The following is a 12242-nucleotide window of genomic DNA, read 5'->3' as shown; positions in this document are numbered from 1 at the left end:
TCACGTGTTGAAGAAATTCGATTTTGGAGACGGACGTTCACCGCTCGGCCCCCACATCGTTTGGTTTCACTTAGCGTGCTGCAGCAGTGTGTGTGAGCCCAGACAGGCGGGCAGTGGATGCCGATAAGACGAAAGGAAAGTTTTTACAAAGAGACCAAGTTTGCTTCTTTCTTTTTAATCATTTCGTCTGATAAGAAATCGAAGAGACCTGAATAGGAATTTAGCAAAGAAACAAAGTGTGCCGCGGGGATAATGCCTTTTTTCCTGGGATGGATGTAACTCTGTACTTCGTCTTCATAAGGGAACAGTGAGAGGAATTTGTACATCTGGAAGCGCAAGTTATCATCTTTAAACACCGGAAAGGAACAAATGAATGTGAGTATCCATCAAAGCTGGACTGCACAGACCTTCCAGCGCCACAAGTAACCAGCCTGATGTTGAAGTTATTCATCAGTGTTTATCTCTAAGCACACTTTACCCCCTTTCACTTATACATTGTTAACAACGCGTTACTAATCACGTTGCTTTAGAAAAGGATTTTAGTGGAGGGATGTATGCAAAGCAATTGCCTGTTACTTACTGTTTTAGCAGACCAATGCATCAGCGCGCTCCGTTGCATTTATGCAGACTCGCCTCTAGCATTAAAAAGTTTTAATTAATTAAAAACAAATGCTAGAAAGTAAATTTTAAAGCAGCTCGTGTACGTGTCATTTTAATCGAGTATTTCTACAATCAGTCAATATGCAATGTGGCTAATTTAGGCTACTTAATCTTCTTTCATGCAAAGGTTGATCATATGGATGGATCATTTGGCAGTTTTTCAACTCTATAGCAGTAAGTTCAAAAAACAAAATACTACGTAGACTTTGAGCGGGTAGACTTTGAAGAGCTGACAAAACATTTAACAGTTTGTTAAATCGCACCTTGTTAAAGTCCCCCTGAGATCAAGACATTCCTCTGAAATTGGGAAACCTATATGCAGTTATTGTATAGTCCTCCGAGTGCTGCTGTAGCCGCACGGCTGGTCCTATAGCTGCTCAGTGATTACTCACATCATTACCCACAAAAGGTTTTCATATCTTTTAATTATAAAGCCAATTAAGTCACTGGGATCCATCGCCATGCAGTTGTCTGTGTGATGGTTGCCATGGTGCAGCCCAGGTTTTGTTTCTTTTTTCTTTTTTCTATTTTTCCACTACCAGTCATCAGTTTGAAAAACCCTAACACTTGTATGATTTTATGAGGCTCATTCACCAGAGCCGAGTCTGTTTCATTCATTTTTGTGCATGGTTAGTTGTGAGGCTGTTTGTTTGTATGATAGGGTCATTTCTAACACTTTCTCTGTTCCAGCACATCTTTGCAGTGCGTGCCATGAGACAAAATCTAAACTTGCAGAAAAAACAAGCGAAAGATGCACCACTTGTGGATAAAACCACAGCTTGGACCTCTGTGGCGTTTATAGGAGTCCAAGAATTATGTCATATTCCCTTTGGTGCACTGAATGAAGCAATCCTTTCACTAGTCTTGTCTCTGTGGCGTGCGTATGATGTTGCTGATGCTATCTGCACTATAGTGTGCAGATTCCTGAAAAAAGAAAAGAAAAGCACATATGTTTCATGCAATCTAACCATAAAGTTTCTCACTGCCTTGCACATTCTGAAAATTGCCTGACTGTGGTTTTGCTCATCTTTTTGCAGTTCAATCATCGCTCAAACAAGCTGAGTGTAAATCAGCTATTGCGTCTGAGGGCACTTTGCCAGAAAGCTGTCGCCTCCAAAGTTCATTTCAGCATTTATGACCAGTCCCTGTCATTTTAAAAAAAAGTTGCATCAATGCGAAAGCAAGAATGTCAATCTGGACACCCGCAGATTTAAAAACTCCCAATGAGACCTGCCCTTTTTATAATCAGAAAATGTGAGTCAGGAAAACTTTTACCTTAGTTTGTAGTACTGTTGCTGCTCCTTGCACCCTTGCTACTGTAACACGATACACATCTGTTTTTAATGATGCAATCACTAGCACTGCCAGTGCAATGTCAGGCAGTGTCATCTTCAAAGATATTAGGTGTGTGTGTTTTTTATCCTGAATATCTTACACAAACAGCTGAACCAACCCATGCTGCTCTTGTTGTGGGAAAGAGATGATCCCTTTTGTCATGGACCCTCAGAACCTTGAACTGAAGGGTTCACAGTGAAAAAAATGTAGCTTGTGGGTTTTCCCAATGTGATGTTTGTTATTGTCAGGAAGGGCCTGTCATGGTTTTTCAAGGGCTTTTTAAGACTACATGCCCAACGACTGAAGTATCAAAGAGTAATGCAAGGTACAGAAATGTGGCACTTAGTCTGGCAAACATTCAGAGCATTGTAGTTTGCTTTGAGCTAAGCTTGCCATCCTCATGTCCAGTCAATCTGCATTTCTGTCTGTGGTTTCCATTATGGCTCCATCGAGCCCCAAGCAGGCTGGCGTGTTCTTGAAACCACAGACGTTTTCTGTGAGTAACTAGACTCATGACTTGGAATTAGAAGCTCATTTTACGCAGTCTGTCACTATAGCTGTCCCTCTTGGTTTGTTAGTGTTACATAGGTTTTTTGGTTGCGTTAATGAAGTAGAAGCCTGCTTTATTTTGGGGGTAATTTGCTAAACTTTTGTTTGATGGAGGGCGATTTTTAACCAATAATGTATTTCCAGTTAGCACATCATTTACTCACAAGAAGCTATCTCCGATGTTGTCTGTGATTAAGACATTTGCTTGAGGCCAGTGTTTGACAGTTGTTCAGTTAAGATAAGATAAGATAAGATAAGATAGAACTTTATTAATCCCTCGGGTGGGTTCCTCTGGGAAATTCGACTTCCAAAAAAAGCACAGCAACGACCAAAGTTACAGTTACAATTAGTTAGTGGCAATTGAGAGGCATTCTCTATTCAAAACATATGTATAAATTCTCAGATGAAATGATATGACTTGGCAGGATGATCTGTGGTAAATCCACCGTTTTAATTCTCCTTTTTTTAAAGTGTCTTTTACTTTGCATTGCTAAGAATTATATTTTCATGAGAGTGTTGGCATTCTTCTATGTAATGTTGGTTATGGCTCATGGAGGGAGGCAGCAGTAGTGTTTGTTTAGATACTGTTTGTTGTAGTAGTTGCCAAACCAAAGGCCTACTTGTCTTCATAGCAGCAGAGAAAGACAAATAGACCTCATACTTCACCCAAAACTGTAAAGCCAGATATAAATAAGCCCAAGTATTTTCAGCTATTAGACGTTAATATCCAATACATTTTGCCAAACACGATTTAGACTACAGTGGAGGGGGAAAAAGTGCTGCCCTGATGTTCCCAGCATTCAAGGCTGCCAAGGATTTTGATGCAGATTTCAGTCATGCTACCAAAGTGTTCACAATGATATCTAGTTTATTCCAACAGAGATTTTCATTCTCTATGTAAATCCCACGAACCACCGATTCGGTCGTTCGACTTGGTTTAAAGGATTCAAAAGAAACTGGGTCAATGCTACAGTTTCAGCTAACACTGAGGTGTGCGTGATATATTACACACACACGCCAGTTTTAGAGAAAAAAAAATAGTGAAGCTCGTGCAAAGTAAACATTTTAGTGTCTTTGTTCAGAGAACATGGGATTAATCCACCAGCGGTTGCGTCATCTTTGCAAAAGCCATTAACAGTATTTAACTACCAGAAGAAGAGAGTCACGTTCTAAGACAATTATGCAAGAAAAATGCTTGAATCCAAACCACAATCGGATTGGCTTACTTAATGCAACAGCTTTTAACCATCAGCAGCCTCTTTGAAGAGTTTTCTTTCCCAAAGCTTGACACATGTGACTTCTCACTGGCAATTTAGGAACAGGTATGAAACTCAGTGATACCTGCGTGGGTGGGCAACAGCAGTTATATATTAGGCTAACATCTTAGCTTTAGTCTGCATAGATTTCTCTTTAATCTCACACTGAATCTTTTGAAACCACGTGCCCTGCTTTACCTGGTATTGTTCAATTAGCTTACCCAACTGTGTGTATGTTATATCCATTAGGCTGCGCTGCTCTGCAGAGGTCCTCCACTGTAGCTCAACCAGAAACTGCATTATTTCAGTTGTGGTATTTGGTCAGGGAGTCTGGCCTTGAAAAGCTATCCTTTGTGCACTGGAGGGAGCTTTGTAAAAGTTCATCCCCAGTGTTTTAGTAAAGTAAATCAGTACTGAGGCTTTAAAGTTCAAGTGCTGTCAAGATTTTCAGCCTGTCATGGATGTGCTTATGTTTTTTGCCAAGAACAGCACTCAGAAAACAACCCAAACTGTACTATGTAATGGTGAATTTGTAGCGCTCGCCTTTTATGGTTTTGTCATTTGCAATTATTATGGTCTCTGTTAAAGCAATAAGAATTAGAGATTAATGGAGCAAATTGGCTCAGAATTCCTTTTTATGCCTAAACCATTGAATCATCTTGGACCGGTAACACAGCAGATGCAAACAGGACACATTCTCATGCCATATTTCAAAACAAGATGTGATACAAGGTTTCTCGCTACTCACACTAAATTCAAAGCAATTTATGACGTTAAAAGTTAGCATCTTCAGTGTTGTGGGCTCTGAATCACGGCAGACTGAAATTAGCCCTGGAATCTTGTGTGCTCATGGCCAACTTCCAGCAGACCTCAATTACAATGCTGCAGAGCCAGAAAAAGGGAAAGAGGTAGACTGCATGGAGCCCTTCAATTCTGCAGTACTGCTCTGTCACTCAAATACACTGTTACCACTGTGGCTAAGACAGATCGCCACACAGCATTCAGGAAGGCATTTAGTCCACACACACACACACACGCACAGACACATGCTCACACACAGATGCGCAGATGTCTTTGAATGTTTCCTTGCAGGTATCAATTAATCCACTGGGGGGAGCCTTAAAGAGCTTTTTACAGAGAGCCAGCCATTCAAATATTGATGCACTTCTGTATATATTTTCTTTAAATTAAAGCAAAATGTACTTAACCAGGAAGTTAAAGTCATTATGAATTAGACCTATTACACAGAACCACAGACAATTGGAAGCCTGTCTTTTTATGTAATGAAAACGACACAATAATTTTCTTTGAGCCAGACACTTGGTGGTTTTGGATTATTCTGCAGATGGTGACAGTCTTGTTGAAACATTTCCACATTGCTCCACAGTGTCTCTCAGTCTCAATTACATTTCCTCTGCAGTGGTGTGGATCCTTTGCCAGAGTGTGCCTATTGTTTATGCAAGAAATCCTAATACCCTTGCTGCTTTTAAATATCAGTGTTTCAATATTTTTTCCCCTTGATTTAACACTCACACTCTTACTTCTCATAAACTCAATATGTTTGCCTAAGGAGAGTTATTTGAAAGGGTTCTTGGGGGGGATTGTTTTAAAATTCCTCATTCCACGAAAGATAAATGTGGTGGTAAATATTAAATCCAGGACTTCACCTCCCAGACTTATACAAAGGCGAACAGCTATGGCAAACACACGGGGTAGCCTGGCCAAACTGATTCTCGCACCCTTTTAATTAAAGCTGCAGAGCAACAGCTAAAGACTCCCTGTCTGAAGTGGTATGCTGTGGCCTGTGGCTTTGATGTTTCTTTAGCAAAGGGGGGCTCTCTGGTATATGGGAGAAACAAGGTGTCGACTTATTAGGTGAAAAAGAAGTGAAGGAAAATGTTATGTGCTTGGCCAGTTGTATATAGTGTGGGTAGGAGCAAAGTCAATAAAACATATGGGAAAGTGTTTAAGGCATGTAGGCTACCTAGGTGTCTTAAACTACCTTACTATAAAAATATTACACCTTTACTTAGTTTCTGCTGTTCTGACTTTTTTTTAATAATATTTTGATATTGCTCAGCCTTTCCTCTCTGTGTGTCTCTAGGTTTAAAACGAAGGGGCCAAAATGAAGACTGCTGCCAAGGGTTTTGGGAAGTCTGTAATGGATTCTTTGCATCGTGAGGGTTGGTGGAGCCAAAGGATAGTGCTAATGGTATATGTGGTCTTGGAGCTTATAGCAGTCCACTCACCTGTGGTCTTGGGAACCCTTGAGCTACAGCTAGATGAGGAGCAACCAGCAGGTACAATTGTAGGTGACATCAGTGCAGGACTCCCCCCTGGCGTAACAGCATCCTTGTACTTCATTTCAGACCATGAGGGCACAGGAGTAGGGAGTGATTTGGATATAGATGAAAGCACAGGCATTATTAAAACTGCCAAAGTTCTGGATAGAGAATTAAGGGATAGGTACAACTTCATTGCAGTCACCATGACAGGTGTGACAGTAGAGGTGACCATCAAGGTGAATGATATAAATGACCACGCTCCAAAGTTCCCCAGAAAGCAAGCCACTTTTAAAATTCCTGAACAGACAGCTATCGGCACTAGGTTTCCTCTCGAGCCAGCTGTTGATAGTGATAAAGGGCAGCTTACGACACAGGGTTACCTTATCAAGGATGGAAATGTTGGCCAGGCGTTCACCTTGGAAACCAGGAGAGGAAGCAATGAAGTTCTCTATCTGGATTTGGTGGTCAATACCATTCTAGACAGAGAGAAAAGATCCACCTATACTTTATCTTTGGAGGCTTTTGATGGCGGGTCCCCCAAAAGAACTGATCAGATGACGTTAGATATTACTGTGCAAGATATTAATGACAACGCTCCTGTTTTTAACCAGAGCCGCTACCATGCTATAATATCTGAAAACCTTCAACCAGGAAGTAACATCCTGCAGGTGTTTGCCACAGATGTTGATGAGGGCGATAATGGGATGGTGCTATATGAAATTAACAGGAGACAAAGCGACCCAGATCGCTACTTTGTCATAGATTCTCGCACTGGCATCATCACCCTCAACAAACCACTGGACTTCGAGATGAGGAGGGTCCACGAGCTGGTGGTTCAGGCGCAAGACAACGCAACTCACCCAGAAGTGACCAATGCCTTTGTCACCATTCATGTCAGAGACTACAATGACAACCAGCCTACAATGACCATCATCTTTCTCAGTGAGGACGGATCTCCCAGAATCTCAGAAGGGGCACAGCCAGGCCAGTACGTAGCCCGCATCTCAGTCACTGACCCAGACTACGGAGAGTATGCTAATGTCAATGTGTCACTAGAGGGAGGTGATGGAAAGTTTGCCCTGACCACTAAGGATAGCATAATCTATTTGATTTGTGTGGATCAGATTCTGGACCGCGAGGAAAGAGACACCTATGAGCTGAGGGTGATGGCGACAGATTCCGGCATGCCTCCGCTCAGGGCTGAATCCTCCTTCACTATCCAAGTGATTGACATCAATGACAATCCTCCTCTCTTTGACCAACCAGTGTACAGGCAGGTCATTCCTGAAGTGGTGTTTCCAGGTAGCTTTGTGTTACAGGTAACAGCTAGAGATAAAGACCAGGGGCCAAATGGGGACATAAGCTACAGCATCCTACAAGATGGAAGTGCTTATTACAGCTGGTTCAGTATAGACTCCATTACTGGCATTATTACCACTCTCTCCCAGCTGGATTATGAAAAGAACCCTAGTCCCAGTATAACTGTGGTGGCCACTGATGGAGGAAAGCCATCTCTTTCATCCACTGCAGTTGTAAACATCTTTCTTCAGGATATAAATGACAACGAGCCTGTTTTTGAGAGAAACTTCTACAATGTGTCTGTCGAGGAGAACACAGCACCGGGGACCTGCATTCTCGAGGTAGGATTTTTTAATGTTTTAATTCAGTAAAAGGTTATGAATTGATTGATTTGATCAACACTCCCACGCTTTAACACTTTGCTTATGTAAGGGTCTGCATTGGACTTTGGTGCAACTGTGGAGAGCGACAAATGGAAAGTTATTAGATAAATAAAATAGAAGTTTGTCAGAGTAACTCCTTTTTTCCTCATCGAGGGTTATTATTTAATGCTAAAGCTGTTTAAATTGGACAGCCTTAGTGAGGATTTACCTGCAAATTTAGGCCAACATGATCTGCTCCTTGGCTGTCCTCTCCTTCACCTCTCAAAAGGTTTCCAGGGTAACAGAGGCAGTGCAAAGTCCTCCGTCAGCCGAGGCACAAAGGAGTTTTTCACATATTCACAGACAGAGACAAATTCAGGGCTTTATCCAAAGAAATAGATGTCACTTCAGTCTCAAAAGGCACCTTAATTAGGGTTGTTGAGCGTGAGAAAAAAATGGCCATAAGCGACAAGATGAATTAAAGTTCAGACAAATTAGATCACCCCATGTAAATGCAGTGTTTTTTTCTGGTAAAAAATAATTTCCACTAGTCATTTATTAATAAAAAGACTGCAATTACAAAGAGAAAATGAGGCATATCAGGTGTCATTCAAGCCATTTCTCACATCAGCAAGCTGGAGTTTCTTTTTACGAGGATAGAGATTCTGTTTTGCAAGTGTGTACAGCAGTACTGCATGGATCAAGGAGTTGGAAATAGAGTGCAGCCCAGATGGACGGCCTAGCAGATGAGATCTTGGCCCAGGATTTTGCTGTGGATGAGGGAGGGGTGAAAGGAGACACAATGTCATACTGTGGCACTTAAATGTAGTTAAGGCACTACAAGGACTTTTTGTGGGTAGTTTATAAATCAAAAAGACCGCAAGTGTAATGAGAAAGAGGAATGTTCTGAAATTGATTTTGAAAATTGGAAAGTCGACCAAAGAGTAATTAAAAAATGTATGTTTTGGACTGTGAAACTCTAAGATCACTGTTTCCAGTGTGAGCTGGAGTTCATGTTTGATTAAAAAAGTTTAAGGAAAAAACGATTTCATGTTTTCTTTCGAACCAGCGATTTTCAGAGTTCTGTCTTTACTCTCCATTGGCTGCTTACTACCTGCCCTCAGACAGTTCCTAAGAGTATGACATGCTTGATCTGTGGGTCCTACTGAGTCCAAGTATGAAGTAGTTCTTCAAAGCCTCTGCTCTCTGGCCTCTCTTGGGCTTCACTGGTTGTTGCAGACGTGTGTTTGGCGGCCCATGTGAGAACAGACTGCTCTTACTTAGGGTGCCAGTTCTACATCCAAACATCTCAGCAAGACATCTGATGACTGCCTTTTCTCTTTGTAGATAAAATTCTCAGTGTACCCATCTTTCACAGACAAAGCCACCCCCCAAAAAAAACCTATAGTATGGACATTATGATTATCACGTTACCTTTTCGCTCTCCTCTTCCCATCTGTGGGTGTTTCAGGGCTATTCTCATGTGGCGTGATTATTTTTTGTCACTTTCACTATACATCAGATGCTTTTACAGATGGCTTTATAATTAGATGTGTGTGTGTGTGTGGGGGGGGGATAAATAAAAAATAAGGGCTTAATCCTATTAACAGGCATCACTCTTGTAATTCAATATATGAGATCTGCTGCAAAGAAAATAGGTCACCCTGGAGAGGGGAAATCAAATTCGACATGAAAAACAGCACTTGAAAACTATGAGCTGCATTATGGAATGTGTTTCATGAGGCGTTACTAATTCCATTCTCCTTTATTAGTTTTCCAACTGTGTCCAATTTACAAGTTTTCTGGATGGTGTCGAGGTTCAATATAACTCTACAACACATATCCGAATCCATATCCGGAACCACAATACCAACGCAACTTTCTACAGTCCACACTTCATTTTATAAATTATGCTCTCTTGCCTCATATTATATCTCCGTTCCAGATTGCAAGCATGCATTCACTCAAGAGGAACTGTTACATTTCATTGTACAAATGTATTTTTTTAATGCAAATGTGTGAAGACCTTGTTGAATAATAAGAAAGTAATAAGACGAAAAAAGTTATTACTTCTGCGTCATTTTATCACATCTGTTAATCAGAGGCTTTTGATTGAGGAAGAAGAATATAATATAAGTAATATAAGTCGTTGTTAAACATAATGAGGCACATGGTTGTCTTGGCTTTTACATATGTAATAAGTAATGAAAGTTTTCAGTTGATTGTGTCACAATCCTGCACTGGGGAATAATTTACGCCTCATATCATTGCGGCTCTTGGCTCATTTGGAGGGTCTCTGCTAAGAATTGCCCCTCTGTCTGTTTTCGGGTTGTTCTGGCTCCAGCAGAAAGGCGAGAGGGGGTCTCCGAGCAGCTGAGGGGGAAATGAACCCTGACAAGCGCTTGCATGAGTAGCGGAGGTGACATAAGCAGGGGGGCTTCCTTGTCTGTCTGCTTGTCCGGCAGACGCTAAATTCTTATCTGATCTCACTTCATTTCTCATTACCTAGGTGTGAAGATAGGCCAGAACTAATTTTTAAAGCCACCTCCCCCACGTTCATGACTGAATGGACCGCTTTTATTGCTGCAAACCCCTTAGCAACATGAGACGAAGACTGCTTTCTGTGAGACTTTCTTGAAGCTGTATTCAAACTTTTGCATTTATCTGCTGTTTTGGTGCCTAATTTGCTTCCGTTTCTGAAAATCTCTTTCCTTCAAAAAACATTAATCTATGAGTATTATTCTTTGCCTATGATTTCTCGTGGGCAGACCTACTATGAGCCTTTTTTTTAAGTTTAGATACCACATAAAGCAGCATTCAAACATATCTATTATTTCACATTGAATGCTTTAAAGAAAACCTAGTTGAAAGGGGTACCTCAGTGAAGTGGCACTATGAATCAGTACTCCATTCCTGGCAGCATAAAAGAAACCACTCTGTGAGGGAAAAATACCCATAAAACGTATGAATGATTGAGCTTCTTTCTAGTGTTTTTTTCACACTCACAGTTTCCGTAGTTTTCTTTCTACTACAATGACCACCTACCTTCTAATGACTAAGCAGGTTCTAATAACAGTGATACAAATCCAGTGTCCTCAGCTCTTTATTAGCTGTTAAATAAGTGCTTTGTTGTGTAGTGAAGACTCAGGTATTCAGTGATAAACTGTGGATGGTGCTTTTGGTTTAGGTTCCTCCCTGGAACGCCTACATTGATGAATTAGACCTTGCTTTTTATAGTCTTTTTAGTATAGCATACTTTTGACTTCATATTAAAAACTGAATGAAAATTTAATATCTGACAGTAAATCTATGAAGTTGGCTAATGCAAGTGGCACGTGAACCTCAGTATTTCGTATTTTGAAATTGCAGCTCTCTCCTTCTCCATAAAAAGTTTCTCCTCTCACTGTTTCAGCAGCTACCGCTGAACGGCGACCACATTTTCAGCCCATAAAAATTCAAAACATAAAAATGGCTCATTTTGAATTTCACCCAAACTGAACTTTACAAAACGAAAATGCAAAATGTAATGATTTGGTGACTGAACGTTACACCTGCTCAATCACACATTTTTCATAACAACTACCTTGTCAACTAAAGCTCTTCCAAAAACATTCAAATGACACTGCAGCATTTTGAAAATAAGTGAGGTAAACTATGAAAATGAGGGGAACTGCCAGTTTCATATGGATATTTTGGTATACAAACCATGTAATCAGTTTTCACCAGACATTTTCCTGGAGATGGTTTTTGTCAAGCGAAATACTCACTTGTCTGTTTTAATACCAGCCTGGCTTTTTCTTCCTCTGAGACTGGTTTAGCTTGAGGCAAGCTGACTCTGTTTTTGGTCTCCCTTTTCTGTTTCTTTTTCCTCCTGCTAACTACCGAGCTTCATTGTGGCTCTGTGGTATAACAGTATTTTCAGGGAATGGTAAAATTGCAGGAAACTGGATGTGCTACTTAATGTGTTCGTGAATGTAATACTTCCTCGAACACTTACTCCTGGGCCTAGCAGGGGCAATGAAGCGAACATAAACACTGATGTACATCTGGATAGAGTGTGGGTGTTCAGGTCAAAGTTGCTCTGCTCGAGACAGCTGAACGCATTTTATTGTGCTTAGCCGTCCATCATCAAATCTGCCGCCTCTTTCTGTCCAACAGCACAGGAAGAGGAGAAGGTTGTGGTGAAAATTTAATGTTATATGGTTGAATACAGAAGCTGGGAGGAAATACTGTTCATTAGTGTAAAACCAAAGCTGTGGGTGTGCGCATGTCGAACTGTGAAACAACATGAAAGGAACCCTGCATTTAAGGATTAAAGTGCAACTACTACATTTAACTATACTGTAGAGCTGCAAAGATTTAATTTATTATTTATTCATAACTATTAATAATTATTAGGAGAAATTTTCATTGTAAATGCAGGAAAATATGCCCATCATAATATATCATGGTTTCCCAAATGTCTAATGTCCAAACAAACGGGCAGCAGCCAGTGA

At 40.7% G+C, this 12242-nt stretch overlaps 1 protein-coding gene across 1 annotated transcript in view; it reads left to right on the top strand.

Moving 5' to 3' along the window:
• Positions 1-12242, top strand: part of LOC146654473 (protocadherin-16-like) — a 77000-nt gene continuing 64758 nt past the window's right edge. The window contains exons 1-2 of the mRNA XM_085379592.1: positions 1-375; positions 5905-7725. Of these exons, the coding sequence (XP_085235718.1) occupies positions 5926-7725 (1800 nt within the window). The 5' untranslated portion in view covers positions 1-375; positions 5905-5925. The remainder of the gene's footprint in view (positions 376-5904; positions 7726-12242) is intronic.

This window comes from Rhamphochromis longiceps, linkage group LG14, assembly GCF_057381845.1.
Source record: "Rhamphochromis longiceps isolate RC_006_pf linkage group LG14, R_longiceps_female_GT1.1, whole genome shotgun sequence".
NCBI classification, from domain to species: domain Eukaryota; kingdom Metazoa; phylum Chordata; class Actinopteri; order Cichliformes; family Cichlidae; genus Rhamphochromis; species Rhamphochromis longiceps.
The sequence above is the reverse complement of the archived record's forward strand: the minus strand, read 5'-3'. Positions and strand labels throughout refer to the sequence as shown.